General features: G+C 45.6%; 1 protein-coding gene across 3 annotated transcripts in view; it reads right to left on the reverse strand.

The window, feature by feature from the left end:
* The window catches only part of DPYD (dihydropyrimidine dehydrogenase), a 725075-nt gene that overhangs the window by 377208 nt on the left and 330020 nt on the right, over positions 1–17847 (reverse strand). Inside the window, exon 9 of one of the 3 annotated variants that reach the window (XM_075003001.1) lies at positions 4153–5395. The exons of the other annotated variants lie outside the window; for them this stretch is intronic. Within the exon in view, the coding sequence (XP_074859102.1) occupies positions 5355–5395 (41 nt within the window). The 3' untranslated portion in view covers positions 4153–5354. Of the gene's footprint in view, positions 1–4152; positions 5396–17847 lie in introns of those variants that run through there. 3 annotated transcript variants of the gene reach the window in all.

Below are 17847 nucleotides of genomic sequence, written 5' to 3' on the forward strand. Positions count from 1 at the left end.
ATACCTGTCCCAACTGCTATGAGGGCTCATAGCTCTCATCCTTCAAAAATTGCCAAATAGCATCAAGCCACATAACCTCTCCAGCCCCCAATGACCTCTGCAATCAATAATATTTGTAACCTGTAAGAGCAGTTAAGTAGAACAGAAGCCATGCACTGTGCTCGTTAACCACATTGAGCCTGTTCCCTTGTGTATCTTGTGATCAATTTTAATCTTTGGACTAAGAATAAAAGAATGCAGACCCCTGTTTCTAAATTCGTCTCAAAAGGATGTTATAGATTGTATGTCCACAGGGAAAACAAAAAAGATTTAATTCAACCAGCAGTTCAAGGAAAGAATATATCTAAACTATTATTCCTTCTCATTACCCTCAATGCTGTCTGGATCATCAGTTGAACAATACTAAACACAGAAAAATACATACACAATGGGTTAAAAAAAAGGGTAAATTATTCATGACAGTGGTATCCAGTGACGGCACTATAGGTAAGTTTGTGTCAGTATTTCTATGATAGTCACTTTGTGAACAGGATTATAAATACACTGCTAGCATTCACTGAGGCTGTTTCTACACATGCCACTTTCTCCGAAACTGGCATGCTAATAAACAGCCCGAAATATGCTAATAAGACATGGATGCAAATTCTCCATGCCTCACTAGCATAAAGGGGCCTCTGGAAGGAGGACTTCTTTCTGGAAAACCCTACGAGTGCCATGCTTCTACATGCCGTTTTGGAGTCCGGAACACCGTCTTCCAGACTCCAAACCACATGACCTTATGCTAATGAAGCATCAGGAATTTACATATGCACCTCATTAGCATATTTGGGCTGTTTATTAGCATGCCACTTTTAGAGAAAGTGGCATGTGTAGAAACAGCCTGAGTGTGGAAAAGTACACTATACAGTAAATAAACAAACACCCCAAATTACACATATTAGTCCATCATTTTTAAATTAAACAATCTAGTTTCAGATGTTGTTGGCACTTATAACCTCAAAATGGTTCTGTTTAAAAGAAAATAAATTTGTCAGCCAATTAGTCCAAAACATGGACAACTGTCTCTGAATGCAGGACATCAGACAAGTGACTCTGGAAAATTATGATTACATTGAATGTGTTGTATGGATCTGTAAAGGAAATACTTCATATGCTACCAGAGTTATAACTATATATATTAGAGGATGTGCTCTAATGACTCCTTAATTGTTACAAACCTTTGCATCACCTGTTAAAGCTTTGCATGTAAATTTACTTTGTTTTTCACCTTTTTAAAGTAGCATTACAAAGGTTCTCTTCAATATGTTTTGTCCCTAACGTCTTGTGTCAACGTAGAGAAATTGCATACGTAATCATTATATATGCCAGGGGAGTAAAACGCTGGCATTAACACAGGATTTATTTTCCCACCTTGTCACATGCTAGGTATCAGTTTGTGTAACATGGTCACAAATGTGACATTCCCATAACAATGTAGTGGGGGCCACTAAGGCCCTGGTTGAAGAAAGTATCTTTAGAATATGTTCTATGTGGTTTTTTTTTTAAATTGCGGCCTGAGGAAGGAATATTACACAGGTTGAACCTCCAATCCAGCACCTTCAGGAACAGACCGGTGCCAAATGAGAGAATTTGCCAGACCACAGATCAATATTGTTTAGCATGGTGGTTTCCAACCTCTCCACTAGTGCAGACCCCCCAATCATCCCCCGCAAGCCATTCGCAGACCCCCCTTAAAGCCAATTCTAGCCACTATGTACATTTCATTAAATAAAAAAGGAAACCACGAAATAGATATTTGGACAGCAACTAATAACATTATTAGAAGATATGTAATTTAAAAGAAATGATTGATTGGAACTTTGCAATTTATTTAAAACTTATTTTTCTATTGTCATTTTTACTTATCTATTATTTTTTTCAAGGACCCCCTGCAACCAGCATAGAAAACTGAAAGCCAGGGCTGGTGGCTGTAAACAAACTTTATGGGACTATGGGAAACTTGGCCACACCATGATAAATGGTTGTCCAGCTAACAAAAATCATGCTGGATTATGGATGTTGCCAGATGAGAGAGTGCTGACTAGAAAGGTCCAAGATGTATAAGCATCTACTGCTTGACATACTATACAGAGTGAAAATTTGTCTGAGAAGAGATATCTAACAGATGTACCACATCTATCTATAACCGTCCAAATACAGGACATGGCAGTGCATCATCATACTCTGTAGCTAATCAACTGGAGTCAATAATGAAACCCCCAGTTATTAAGTTTTTCTTACATCTTTCATTTTTCACTGTTTGAAGGTGAATGCTAGGGCCTTATTTCCTGTGTCAGCACTACTAGGCCTTGTGTTTATTGCAGTACATTGTGCATAGCGGAGAAAAATGGTATGTTCGTTCAAAGAACAAACGGTGGTTTGTTGATTGCAATATTTTTGTATGGCATCTGCCTCTTCCTTTATTCCTCTGGTGCTTCATACATTGTTGGCCTCAGACAGGATTTTAGAACACAGCACTCCAAAGCAAATGAATCTCCAACATAGGCATAACTATTGATTGAACACTAACTAGGTGCAGCTCTTCCAAATTCTCCCTCAGCTAAATATCTGGCACCCATATTTTACAAGAACATGGAATATTTAAAACTGGTACTTGCAAAAATCTACAGACAGATCTCCTTAAGTGTCCATTCTTTTTTCTGGCTAAGTCCCTTCACGTACATGTGTAACCCACATTAATCTTAATGGAAGCTAAATGCCACCATGAAGGGGAAAATAGAACTCTTGTTGTTATCTTAATGAATATTTTTGTATTCAGTATTGCACAGCAATAAGATTCAGTCTCCGTGCAGTTTCACATAACAAAAACAAGAAGCATCTAATCAATAAATAGAAAATCAAGTTACAGGGTCCCAATAGGTCCCTCTAAGAAGGATTTCTCTCTGAAATGTTCACGCTTCTCTAATGCTGATGCTTTTAATCCTTTCCTACCAGTGGGTCTAACATACTTACCATTTGCACTAATGTAAAAGGAATGAACATGTTATTACCAGGATATCCACTCTCCTCAAAGTAAGCTTTAGGAATATAAATTATTTTCCCCAGGTGGCTGAAAAGCCACACAAGTTATTCATTTAAAAATTATTAGCATATAAAATCATTATTATCACTGCAGTTAATGTACAGTTCTCTGACAACCTTTTTGACCATTACAATTAAGACAGGGAGCATCCTTAATGAAGTTACAAAACATATTGTTTATTAAATAGCTAATTATATCTTTAATTAACTTTAAATGTTATATCCAATGTAAAATTCATAAATCTCAAGACAAATGTCAGATACAGAGTATAGATTTTGCCTCTCTCTGGTGCTCCTAAACAACACTTTTAATTTGCTCACAGGTTTCTATTTTATGTAAATGTGCTCTTCAAATTACTTTCCATTACCCAATTCAAAAGCCTCTAGCATAAATTAAAAAAGGAGCTTCTAGTTTTCTTTTCTTTTTCTTTCTTTTTTAAACAAATTTAGCTTTCATGAAATGCAAGTAATTGGTAGTTCTAGCAAATGCAGCCTTTTTATTAATCCACAGGGGGTAAGAATTCAGTTTTCTATTGGTGTCTAAAATCAGTTTTATGAGAATGGAGAAGAGATTTTGGGTTAACAATAATCTTTTATATCCTTGTCTTCTTTTCAGGTGAGGAATAAAATTGCACAGAATTATCAAGGGTTTTTATGATATAGTTTAATGCCAATAAAAATGTATTGAGATGAACCTAAACATTCTGTACTGGACAAACAAGATGGATCAGACATAACAATATCTGGCTGGGTATACACAGAGGAGTATTGCTGGCAGCTTCATGCTAATGAGCAGTCTCACAATTGCAAATGGCTGCTTAGTAGCATAATCCCACTGCTAATTAGCATAGCCATGCGAGATCTTGCTGCCCGCAGAAGCTGCTACCGGCAGTAAATAGGCCATGTAGGCATAAGGGGCTGGTGACAGAGGAGTTTTTTGCCAGCAGAGGCACATATAAATGGCTTGTTCACTGCTGGCAGCAGCTTCTGCTGTCAGCGAGAGCTCACTTGGCTATGTTAATTACCCATGTGATTATGCTAATGAGTGGCCATTTGCAATTGTGACACTTCTCATTAGCATGAAGCTGCCAGCAGTACCTCTTCATGTAGACCCAGCCTCTGTATGCTGTTAATATATCAGTGATAACCCAAATGGCTCAGTAGTGGGGCTCAACCCTTGGAGGCACTGGAAGAGTTTAGCAGAGAATGCTCTTAATGCAGTAGTGAGCATGCTCAGCAATTCACGGGGTTGGGTTCTGCATGACTGAATGCACTGTCAGGGTATCATACAGGTGCTACTGAAGTAATGGTAAAACTCCCATTGATTTCAGCAAAACATGGATTTAGTCAAAACAAAAAGCAGTCAAGTAGCACTTTAAAGACTAGCAGAATAGTTTATTAGGTGAGCTTTCGTGGGACAGACCCACTTCTTCAGACCGTAGCCAGACCAGAACAGACTCAATATTTAAGGCACAGAGAACCAAAAACAGTAAGCAAGGAGGACAAATCAGAAAAAAATAATCAAGGTGAGCAAATCAGAGAGTGGAGGGGTGGGGGGGAAGATCAAGAATTAGATTGAGTCAAGTATGCAAACGAGCCCCTACAGTGACTCAGAAAGTTCCTATTTGACTGCTTTTTGTTTTGATAGTGTATAGACTAGCACGGCTTACTCTCTGTTACTATGGATTTAGTCATTTTTTATATTTCTTTTTTCATTAATTATTCGTATTAGTATGCATTTGCATTTCTGCAGTGCTTAGAAGCCCTAATCATGGCTCAACCCCCTCCCCCAAACCCATGTTGGCCCTTATATAAACATTAATACCGTCAAATTTTCTAATGCCAACATGAGTTTATCATTCCATATTTTGACATGGTCTGCAACACTCAATTTCTGATACTTTTCACCATTTTTAAGGTCTATACAGTTGTTTAACATAACTATCACCCATACAGTCTTAAAATGAGCCTAAGCAGAGACAATTATTCAGTGTAACAGAAAAAGTAAAACATTACTTGTGACACATGGGCAGCATTCAGTAATTGATAAAAGGTTGTTCATAAAAGGAAATCAGTGATGTTAACCTGACATTAAACAGGAAATGGTCTCATGTCAACACAGCTTAAACAGCCATTGTCATATTGAATTTGTACAAAATATTTTTATGCATGGTAAAAATCTTTTCCTGAAGAGTCATACACTGCTCCTGTTTCTCTTCATTGGGACTAGCTGTACATAAGTAAAGTAGAACTTAGCACCACCCGAGATTGTTTCATGAAGGAAGTTGATGCAGCTCATAGGGATCAGGTATATCTGTAAAAGCAATCCAAAATGAACCAAACAAAAAAAGCTTTATTTTTTTATAGAAATCAAGATTAGGCTTAAAATTTTCTAAAGTAGATAAATGAATTAGGAGCCTAATTTCCATTTTAAAAGCTGAAGTGACTTCTGGAATTTAAGTTCCGTTTTAAGAGTCTAAGTACCTATGTCATGTTTGAAAGGGGGATTTGAGTTGTTAAGTAACTTAGGCAATTCTGAAAAAAAATCACCAGGGCAGGGGTCAGCAATCAAAATAGCAAGAAGAGCCATTTTTTTTCCAAATTCAGTAAAAGAACCTCAATAATTCAAGAGCCGCAATACATGTGAAGACAAGATGGTCCCTAATGAATAACATCAAACCATGCTTTTTGTAACCCCTTTTAAGAACAGTACACACAATGATTTGTAATGTGATATATGTTTACTGTGGGACATTTAAAACCTTTGTACATATTCTATTTGCCCACAATGTACATGTGTGTTTGTACCACTGCCTTCCTGACTTTCCTGAATCTTCTATCTCTCTGCAGGGTGCTAGTGCAGAGTGATTCAAAGTTTTAAGCTCACATAGTGTTTACTATTTAGATATGAATTTTTCATTTTGAGGATTTTTTTTTTTACTTTGCAATTACAGTATTGGGAGCCACAAAGAAGTCCTTAAAGAGACGCATGCAGCTCCAGAGCTGCAGGTTGCAGACCCCTGCCCTAGGGCTTGAAAATAAATCCTCTGACCCACTCACCAGTAATAAATTGAAAGGTTTCCTTTAGTCCGTCTTTTCATAAAAAATCTAGTCCTTACTAACAGCTTATACAATGCATTCATCTTTTCCCCCCAAACACTCACACTTGCAATTCCAACATAGGCCTCAATACAGCACACCTAGCAGGAAAAGGTTTTAGATAGTTCAATGGAATTAATATTTCCCTATATAGCACCCATAAAGCTATATATAGGGAGATAGCACAGCCTGAAGAGGGTACAAATTCAAATCTATCAGACACCTATTGAACATAAGTTCATATAAAAGCTCCCTCCAAGCAGAATCTAGGGCAGCAGCCTAATAAAAGCCAAATCATCAGCCCTCTTCTCAGCAGCTGGTTCAAAGAAGTTCAGATTTTTTCTCACCAAGGCACCAGGCCAGGTCCTGACACATGAAGGCTTCAATCATGGTCTTTCATGCACATGCCCACCTGATAGGTATTTCAGCTTGTGGGTATTTTTTTTTTGTTTTATTTTTTTTAATGCTCTCAAACATAACATTCCTGGGATGAGAAGGAAGTGAGGTTTAACTTTAAACTGTGTATGATCCAGCACAGTGCTGTATTCACGTCCCAGTTATGCCAATGAGAGCAAAAGATACAAAGCACCTTACTTGAATGGTATGGTACAGTAGGGTATGGTAATGGTATGGCTTCTATTAATCTCCACATTCACCTCATGGTATATGAATGGCGCTATTTATTCACTTATTCACTCACTAAACTCTTCCATTGCACCACATCATCCAAGGAGGGGTAGCTCAGTGGTTTGAACATTAGCCTGCTAACCTAGGGTTGTGAGCTCAATCCTTGAGGAGGCCATTTAGGGATTGGGGTAAATAGATGTCAGGGATAGTGCTTGGCCCTGCCAAGGGGGTAGGGGACTGGACTAGATGACCTCCTGAGGTCCCTTCCAGTTCTAGATGTGTATCTCCAATTATTATAAACTCTTGCTGAGTTATCAGCCACATAAGGAGACCAGAATTAAGCTGAAGACTTTGAAGATCCAAAAGGAAATCATCATACATTTGTCTTTCCTTCGCATATGATTTAAACTACATGTGAACCTCTCTAGTCCGGTAACCTCTTGTCTGGCAACATCTATGGTCCAGCATGATTTTAGTTAGCTGAACGAGCAGGTATCATGGGTGTGGCCAAGCTTCCTATGGCCTCAGAAAGTTTATTTATAGACACAAGTTCTGACTCTGAGTGTTCTGTGCTGTTATTTGTCTCTGATTTACTCCTAAATGTCTTCTAGGAGCCCAATAAGCAGCAGAAGTGTTGGTAATGCTGCGAGATAATACTGACATCCTGTATTGGCATCAGTCAGGTAATGAGGGTGCCAGACAAGAGAGGTTCAACCTGTATTAGTATGTCAGAAGCATCTTTCCTAAAGATCCCCTATAGTCAGGGGCAGTGCCTTTGTAATAAAAAAAAGAGGAGCTGGTACTTAGCTGGCTCCCCGCCCCTGTCCCCCAGCCAACCTGATGACTGGGGCTGGTAAGAGGCCAGGACTCAGTACTGGCAAGTACTGCCACAAAATAAGCACTGGTCATGGGTGCTGTAATATAATTACCATTCCTATGAAAAGGTTTACTCTCCATCAGCATATTCAGAAGCATTTCTCATGTCTAATTGTGGATAGTTCTCCCCTCCCCCTCGCATATCCACATCTGGGACAGGGAGATATGGTCACCCTACCTTGAGATTTAGATAGTTTTTAATATTTGTTGGTTTTTAATTATATGTACAATAGTAGGTTCTTTTTTAAAATTTACTTAGCAACTTTAGTTGTGATGTAACGAAATGTTGAAATAAAAGATATAGACTGGCATGGTTAGTTCTATATGAAAATTTTTGTTCTTTGGTTGACAAAAGAGAAGTTACTCACCTGTAGTAACGATGGTTCTTCGAGATGTGTCCCCATGGGTGCTCCACAATGGGTGTCGGGCTCACCTGGCGCCGCAGATCGGAATTCTTCTAGCAGTTTCTATTGGATCGCGCATGTGCCGACGCACGCCGCTCCCTTGCGCGCCCCCGGCCATGTGCGTGATCCGACCCCGCCAGTTCCTTGACCAACCGCCTCGGATGCTCCTGAAAAACACTAGACAGAGATCCGAAGCGCGGAGGATGGGCAGGTGGTGGAGCACCCACGGGGACACATCTCGAAGAACCATTGTTACTACAGGTGAGTAACTTCTCTTTCTTCTTCGAGTGGTCCCCGTGGGTGCTCCACAATAGGTGACTACCCAGCAGTAACCCAAGTAAGGAGGTGGGTAATCGATTCATGCGCAGCTTGCCCCTGAGAGGACTGCTGTCGACAGACGGGTATCCTCCTTGAATACCCGATGTAGGGCATAATGCTTGGCGAAGGTGTCGTAGGATGACCAGGTCGCCACTCTACATATGTCTTTTAACGTGATCCCCTAGAAGAAGGCTGTTGACGCCGCCACTGCCCTGGTGGAGTGAGCCCTAGGCGGGGCCAGCAAAGGGGTCTTTTGAAGCTCGTAGCACATTTTTATACAGGACACAATGTGCTTTGAAATTCTCTGTGAAGAGAGGCCTTCCCCTTTTGACCTGGGAGTGAGAGACACTAGGAGCCTGTCCGTTTTCCGGAAGGACTTAGTTCTGTCTATGTAAAAGGCCAACGCCTTTCTCACGTCTAGGAGATGTAGGCGCGCCTCCTTGCTGGAGCTGTGAGGCTTCGGGTAAAACGAGGGTAAAACTATTGGTTCGTTAAGATGGAACTCCGAGGAAACTTTTAGAATGAAGGCTGGGTGTAACCGTAAGGTAACCCCCTCCTTTGAGAACACTCTGCAGGGCGGCGTTGCCATCACTGCTGCGAGCTCGCTCACCCTGCGGGCTGACGTAATCGCAAGGAGGAAGGTTGTTTTCATTGTAAGGAGTCGGAGGGGTACCGTGGCTCATGGTTCGAAGGGTGGTCCCGATAGCGTGCTGAGCACCAAGTCCAAATTCCATGATGGCGGAAGCGGTTTTCGAGGGGGGTAAAGGTTTACCAGCCCCTTCAAGAATCTTGTGACGATAGGGTGAGTGAATACAGTGGGCCCTTCCTCTGTATGCCAAAAAGCTGATATAGCAGTGAGGTGGACCTTTAGCAAGGATAGAGAAAGCCCGTCTCGTTTGAGGTCCAATAGGTATTCTAGTATTACGGTTATAGGAACGTCAAGGGGAGCTAACTGCTTGGCGGAACACCAGGCTGTAAATCCAGTCCATTTCTGTTCATAAGTCCTTCTGGTGGAGGTCCTTTGGCTACACTCTAGAACTAGCTGTACTCCCTCCGTACACGTGCTCTCGAAGGCGCTGAGCCATGGATTAACCATGCTTGTAGGCGCAGACCCTGAGGGTGCAGGTGCACTATGGACCCCTGAGCCTGCATGAGTAAGTCCGGCGCCACCGGTAGGGGAAGTGGTGGACTATCCGACATGCGCAGAAGCAAGGGAAACCATTGTTGCCGGTCCCAAGTTGGGACTATGAGTATCATGCGAGCTCTCTCCCATCTGGCTTTCTGCAGAACCTTGTGGATAAGCGTTGTGGGGGGAAACGCGTAGAGTAGAGGGCCCTTCCATGAAATCATGAATGCTTCCCCCAGGGACCCCCGCCCTATTCCTGCTCTGGAGCAGTACTGGGGACACTTGTACTGGGTGGCAAACAAATCGACTTGGAGAAACCTCCATGTATGAAATATGCGCCGTAGCAGGTCAGAGCAGATCTGCCATTCGTGCGTGAGTACAAAGCGCCTGCTCAGCTGATCTGCGTTCACGTTGTGAGCGCCCAGCAAGTACGAGGCTTTCAACGTTATGTTGTTGGCAATGCACCAGTTCCACAATCGGACTGCTTCCGCACATAACGCACGGGATCGTGCCCCTCCTTGTCGATTGATGTAGAACATAGTGGAGGTATTGTTGGTATTGATCCCGACTACTTTGCCATGCAGGTAATCTCGAAAATGTCTGCACGCGTTGAACACTGCTCTGAGCTCCAGTATGTTTATGTGCAGTGTCTGTTCCGCAGGGGACCATAGCCCTTGCGTCACCTTGCTGCCAATGTGCGCTCCCCATCCTATGTGGGAGGCGTCGGTAGTAAGAAAGATAGAAATTTGTGGTTGGTGAAAATGCACCCCCACTAGCAGATTCTTGGGATTTTCCCACCATGCTAGGGATCTGCGCACCTCTGTCGTGGGCGACACTACCCTGTGGACAGTGTGGGATGCCGGTTTGTAAACACTCACCAGCCAATGCTGCAGGCTTTGCATGTGTAACCTGGCATTCTGTACCACAAACGTCACTGCTGCCATGTGCCCCAACAGCTGCAGGCATGTTAGGACCAGCACCGTGGGGCTGTACGTCATGACTTGCACCAGGGAGTTGGTGGCGCGGAAGCGGGCGTCAGGCAGGTATACTCTTGCTGTGATAGAATTTATGCGTGCCCCTATGAACTCTATATCTTGTCTGGGTTCAGTCTTTGACTTTGCGAGGTTGATAACTAGGCTTAGCGAAGTAAATGTGTTCGCGGTGACGCATATCATGCGTAAGACCTCTGCCCTTTGAGGCCCCTTTCAGCAGACAGTCGTCCAGATATGGGAAAATAAACACCCCATGTCTGTGCAGGTAGGTTGATACCACTGCCAGGGTTTTGGTAAAGACTCTGGGTGCCGAGGTGACTCTCCCAGGCAGCGAATGCATTCACTATGCCCATCGGAGGCCGGCATAGCCTCGCAGCATGACTCACACTTCTTAAACCCTGAAGAGGCCATCGCGGTGAGTCTTTACTGTTAATAGGGTACTTAGCCACTAATCAGTGCTTTCTAACCCAAAATAACATTCACCGGCCTGCGGGGCAGCGGACGGCTTAACTAGCCTTCTTGTCCACCCCTCTCTCCTTCGTTCTTCTTCTTTCTGCTGTCTAATATTCTCTTTCTTTCTCTTCTTTTTTTTTTTTTGATAGTGACAAAAACAAACAAACTACACGTAAAAACAACTATCTTATCTGTCTCTGGCTTTAGCCGGAGCGGATTTCGTCTGCAGCCGATGGCGGTTGAGAAGGAACTGGTGGGGACGGGATCATGCACATGGCCGGGGGTGCGCAAGGGAGCGGCGCGCGTCGGCGCATGCGCGATCCAATAGAAACTGCTAGAAGAATTCCGATCTGCGGCGCCGGGCGAGCCCGACACCTATTGTGGAGCACCCACGGGGACCACTCGAAGAAGAAGCAATAAATCCTCAAGAACAATTCTCCTAGCTTGTGGCTTTAGTGGATTATTTTAAAAATATGATGATAAAATAAATAAATACAACAAGAATGCCACACAAGAGACAGACAAAAGAAATGGAGGATGTTATCGCTGACAAAGATAAGTAGGACTGGAGGAAAAATGCAAATTAATATTACTTTTCCGAACACACTGGGTTTATACATTCTAAAAGAAGTTTTCATAAAAAGTCAGATTATTTCACGAGTACTAGAAAACAAGCAAAAACAGTGCAATAGTTTTCCACCATAGTTCTTCATGTAATCTATAAACTTGATCCTGCAAAACGAGAAGTTACTCACCTGTGTAGTAACGATGGTTCTTCGAGATGTGTCCCCGTGGGTGCTCCACAGTAGGTGTCGGGCTCGCCCCGGCACCACAGCTCAGAAAATCTTCAGCAGTCTCCGTCGGGTCGCGCATGCGCTGATGCGCGTTGGCTCTTTGCACGCTTACGGTCACGTGCACGATCTGGTCCCTGCCAGTTCCTGATCAACCGCTCCGGACGCCCCTGAAAAACACACAAACAGAGCTCCAAAGTGGGGAGGAACGGGTGGGTAGTGGAGCACCCATGGGGACACATCTCGAAGAACCATCATTACTACACAGGTGAGTAACTTCTCTTTCTTCTTCGAGTGGTCCCCATGGGTGCTCCACAGTAGGTGACTACCCAGCAGTAACCCCCCCCCGAAAAAGGAGGTGGGTACCCGATTTATGCACAGCTTGCCCGTGAAAGGACTGCTGTCGACAGGCGTGTATCCTCATCAAGCATCCTGTGCATGGCATAGTGCTTGGCAAAGGTGCTTGGCACCTGTGCATGGCATAGTGCTTGGCAAACCCTAGGAAGACCACGTCGCTGCTCTGCAGATATCTCTCAGCGCGATGCTTTTGAAGAAGGCCGTTGACGCCGCCATCGCCCTGGTAGAGTGGGCTCTTGGCGGAACTGGCAGAGGAGTCTTGCAAATCTCGTAACGCAGTCTTATGCAAGACACAATGTGATTTGAAATCCTCTGTGAAGATAGCGCTTCTGCTTTTGACCTGGATGCAATGGACACCAGTAGTCTGTCCGTTTTCTGGAAAGGTTTAGTTCTATCGATGTAGAAGGCCAGTGCCCTTCTTACGTCAAGTAAGTGCAACCGTGCCTCTTCATTTGAGTTGTGAGGCTTAGGATAGAACGAGGGCAGCACTATTGGTTCGTTGATATGAAAGTCTGAAGAGACCTTCGGAACGAAGGCTGGGTGTAATCGTAAGACCACCGCTTCTTTTGAGAAGATCGTGCAGGGTGGTGTGGACATTATGGCCGCGAGTTCGCTCACTCTGCGAGCTGACGTGATTGCCAGGAGGAAAGTCGTTTTAATAGTAAGTAGTCAAAGGGGGACCGTAGCCAATGGTTCAAAGGGCGGTCCCGAGAGGGTGTGCAGAACTAGGTCTAAACTCCATGACGGCGGTATTGGTTTCCGAGGGGGGTACAGATTCACGAACCCCTTTAGGAAACGCGAGACACCAGGATGGGCAAATGTAGTTGATCCATCCTCTTCATGCCGAAACACTGATATAGCCGCCAGATGCACCTTTACAGAGGATAGCAAAAGTCTGTTTTGTTTGAGATGTAGCAAATAATCCAGAATCATAGGTATGGTGGCGTCCTGGGGTATTGGTTGCCTGGAGGAACACCATTCGGAAAAACGCAACCATTTGTGCTGATAAGTCTTTCTGGTGGAAGTTCTCCGACTACATTCAAGGACTTGTTGTACTCCCTCTGAGCACGTAGTCTCTAAGGCGCTTAGCCATGGATTAGCCATGCTTGTAGCCGAAGTCTCTTCGGGTGCGGGTGCAGTATTGACCCCCGAGCCTGAGTGAGAATGTCCGGTACTGTTGGTAGGGGAAATGGCCGATGTTGAGCCATGCGCAAGAGCAATGGGAACCACTGTTGCCAGTCCCAGGTTGGGACTATGAGTATCATGCGTGCTTTCTCCCTTCTGGCCTTCTCCAAGACCTTGTGTATAAGTGTCGTGGGAGGGAACGCATAAAGTAGAGGGCCCTTCCATGGGATCATGAAGGGGTCCCCCAAAGACTCCTGTCCCATGCCCGCTCTGGAGCAGTATTTGGGCCATTTCTTGTTTTCTCGGGTGGCGAACAAGTCGATTTGGGGAAAACCCCATCTGTGGAACACCTGGTGAAGTAGGTCTGAACAGATCTGCCACTCGTGAGTGGGCGCAAAGTGTCTGCTGAGTTGGTCCGCCTTGACGTTGTGGACCCCCGGTAGGTATGAAGCCTTTATGATTATATTGTTGGCGATGCACCAGTTCCAGAGTCGGACTGCCTCCGCACAAAGCGTACGAGACCTGGCTCCCCCCTGTCGGCTTATATAAAACATGGTGGTGGTGTTGTCGGTATTCATGCCGATTATTTTTCAGCGCAGATAATTGTAAAAATGCCTGCACGCATTGAACACTGCCCTGAGCTCTAATATGTTTATGTGCAGTGTCTTCTCTGCAGGGGACCATAATCCTTGAGTGGTTTTGTTGTCCATGTGAGCCCCCCATCCCATATGGGAGGCATCTGTTGTAATGAACACAGTAATTTGCGGTTGGCGGAAGGGCACCCCTGTTAGGAGATTCTTGGGGTTTCCCCACCATGTTAGTGAGCTTCGTGCCTCTGTTGTAAGTGACACCCTCTTGTGGACGGTGTGGATTGAGGGTTTGTATATGGTTGCCAACCAATGCTGCAATCCTCGCATATGCAGCCTGGCGTTTTGCACCACAAACGTGGTGGTTGCCATATGCCCAACAGTTGTAAGCACGTGAGAACTGGAACAGTGGGGCTGTACGTTAGTAGTTGTACGAGAGATTCGATGCCACAAAAACGAGCCTTGGGTAAATACACCCTTGACGTGACTGAGTCTATCCGAGCCCCTATAAACTCTATATTTTGCGTGGGGTCGGTCTTTGACTTTGAGAAATTGATGATGAGGCCCAGTGAGGTAAATGTTTTTGTGGTGATGTGTATCATCCGTAATACATCCGCCCGGGAAGTTCCCTTTAGCAGGCAATCGTCCAGGTATCGGAAAATGAAAACTCCCTGTCTGTGTAGGTATGCTGACACCACCGCTAAGGTCTTGGTGAAGACTCTGGGTGCTGAAGAGAGTCCGAATGGGAGGACTCTGTACTGGAAATTATCTGTGCCCACGAGGAACCGGAGGTAACGCCTGTGGGCTGGATGAATTGCGATATGAAAATACGCATCCTGTAAGTCGAGGGCTGCAAGCCAATCGCCATGGTCTAGTGCCATGATTATTGAAGCCATCGTAGTCATTTTGAAGCGCTGTTTGCGTAGGTACTGGTTCAGTGCGCGTAGATCCAAAATGGGTCTCCACCCTCCTGTCTTCTTTTCCGTCAGGAAATATCTGGAGTAGAACCCTTTGCCTTGAAATTGTTCCGGTACTTTCTCCAATGCCCCTATGAATAGGAGGTGGTCCACCTCCCGCCTTAATTCCAGTAGGTGAGAGGGGTCTCTGAGAAGGGGTGCGGTGGCAGGATCTGGTGGAGGTAAAGACTGGAAGGGGATCGTGTATCCCGTGTTTACAATCTCCAATACCCACTTGTCCGACGTGATGCTTTTCCATTGTGGGTAAAATGGCTTGAGTCGGTGATGGAACATGTACTGAGATTGGCACTGAGGTACGGTCTTGGCTTTGCGGGCCTCGACATACCCGTCAAACTTGCTCTCTTGCACTTTGCCCTGCGGAGGCGTTGCCCTGCTGAGGCCGGCACCTAGGGCCCTTATAATGTGTTTGCTGATGACGTCCCTGATCATACCCCCATTGAAATTGGGTACGTTGTTGTTGGTAACCATAACGGCGTTGCTGAGGATAAAATTTCTTCCTTCTGAACGGTGGGGTATATATCCCCAAAGTCCGAAGTGTCGCTCTGGAATCTTAGCTCAAGTGTAGGACTGAGTCGGTCGATTCAGCAAACAATTTTATTTTGTCGAAGGGGAGGTCTGCAATTTTGACCTGTAACTCCTTTCGAATGCCGGATGTGTGAAGCCATGACTCTCTCCGCATTACCACTGCAGTGGCCACGGCACAGGCTGCTGCGTCCGCCACATCCAGTGCAATCTGCATGCCCGCTCAAGAAGCCGCGTAGCCCTCTCGCACAATTGCCTTAAGAATTGGCCTTTTATCCTCCGGAAGGAAGTCCATGAGGGCAGTAAGCTTGGAAGAGTTGTCGAAATTGTGATTCGACAAATGAGCGGCATAGTTGGCCATGCGGAGCAACAGAGTAGAGGAGGAGTAGGCTTTTCTACCCAGAAGACCCAGCTTCTTTATGTCCTTGTCCAATCCCCCAGATTTGTACTGGGACGATTTGGACCTGTGCTGGGACGATTCAACCACTAGCGAGTTTGGCTGTGGATGACTAAATAGAAATTCCATACCTTTTGCAGGGACGAAGTACTTTTTGTCCACTCTTTTGTTGGTAGGAGGAGCGGATGCTGGAGTCTGCCATATATTAGTGGCTGCCTCCATGATTGCATCGTCCAGAGGAATAGCAATTTTAGAAGAAGATGGAGGCCTGAGGTTTTTAAGGAGTCTGTGGTGTTTCTCCTGCACCTCCGCCACTTGAATATCTTAGGATTGAGCTACTCGTTTGAACAGCTCCTGGAACTGTTTCAGGTCATCGGGGGAGAAATGTCTCCAGGGACCACGGCCTCGTCTGGCGAGGATGAGGAGGCATCACTATGGTATCTCTCCTCCAATTCCTCTGGATCCTGGCTGTATTGATGTGATTGCCTTTGTGGAATTTCGAGGTTGGGTTCAATGTCTTCAGACCCAGCCTCTGACTGGGGAACTCGTGGTGTTCCCCCAGGTGGAAGCAGAACACTGTGGCGTTGAGGGGTGGTCGACGGGGATCCATAGTGAGACGTCGACCTCCTATGCTGACGCCCCGGATAATGATGGAGGTCGTAGCAACAGGGACAGGGGCCCGGCGATGGAGACCTGGACCATGACCTAAGGGTGTAAGGGTGGTGCCTTGAATGTCGAGACCTCCGAGATGATACCGACGTACAAGTAGAGCCTCTGTGAGAAGACTAGTAGGGATCTCTGCTAGATGATGGAGAAAAGCGTGCAGACCCCTGGGATGGACTCCGAAGAAAAGGAGAAGGACGTCTGTGGCAGGCTGAAGGTGTTGCTGCCCGTCAAATCTCCAGTGGTGATTGTGGTGACAGAGGCAGCGCAATTACCTCAGGAGAGGGGCTGCGGTGCCTGGTCTTCGTTTTAGCCTTTACCCTCTCGGGTGGTCTTGTCAGTGAACTTGGTAACGGAGCAGGTGTCATGCTGATTTCCACTGCTCCCGGTGCCGTTGTTGTCGGTGCCGTTGTTGCTGGTGCCGTTGTTGCCAGTGCCGTCGTCGCTGGTGCCGTCGATCCCGGTGCCGTTGTCCTCGGTGCCGTCATCCTCGGTGCCGATGTCCTTGGTGCCGTCGATCCCGGTGCCTCTGGGGAAGTCTCGATCGGTGCCGCAGTAGCCGGTGCTGGACTGACTAGTGCCCGCATGGCTCTCGGTGCCGTCTCCCCGGTAGCTGCAGGGCCTTCAGTGGTTGCATGCGCTGCGGCTTTACCAGTGGAGGAAGCCAGCGTGCACAGGCCCTTTGTTACACTCGTCCCGCTCCCAACAGTATGGGGCAGGGATCAAGTAGGCGAGGCTCTTCTTTTCTTCTGCGCAGAGGAGGTCAAAGAGGCAGCCTTCCTCTTGTGCGGTCCTGAAGAGCCCTCCACATGCGTTGCCTCCGATGAGGCAGGCTGAAGTGCTTTGTCAACTAACAGCATCTTCAGCCTCATTTCTCTATCTTTTCTAGCTCTATTAGTCAAGTTGGAACAATGGAAGCACTTCTGGGGAACGTGCGTCTCCCCAAGGCACCGTATGCATCTGCGATGGCCATCCAAAGCAGGCATGGCCTCCCAGCAAGATTCACACTTCTTAAAGCCGGGGGAAGGCATTGTTAAAACTTAACTCTGAGTCCTTAGGTGCTAATAGCACACTTAACAGTCTGTTAGGTGATGTTAATAACCGTTGGCCTTTGAAGGCTGACAAACAAAAGCAGCGGGCCCGCCCGGAGGCGGCCGCTGCGGTTTTAAGATAGTCTTTAACTTTTAACAACTTTTAACAGAGTAACTAACTATAGTAACTATAGAACTGCTAACTATGAACTGTTAAAAGCTATTAACACGAGGAAAAAATAAGATTTATCTGTCTCAGGCGTTGGAGCCGGAGAGGATTCCGTCTGCAGCCGTTAGCGGTTGAGAAGGAACGGGCGGGGACCAGATCGCGCATGTGACCGTAAGCGCGTGAAGAGCCGATGCGCATCGGCGCATGCGTGACCCGACGGAGACTGCTGAAGATTTTCCGAGCTGCGGTGCT

Source organism: Carettochelys insculpta, chromosome 9 (genome assembly GCF_033958435.1).
Source record: "Carettochelys insculpta isolate YL-2023 chromosome 9, ASM3395843v1, whole genome shotgun sequence".
Classification (NCBI taxonomy): domain Eukaryota; kingdom Metazoa; phylum Chordata; order Testudines; family Carettochelyidae; genus Carettochelys; species Carettochelys insculpta.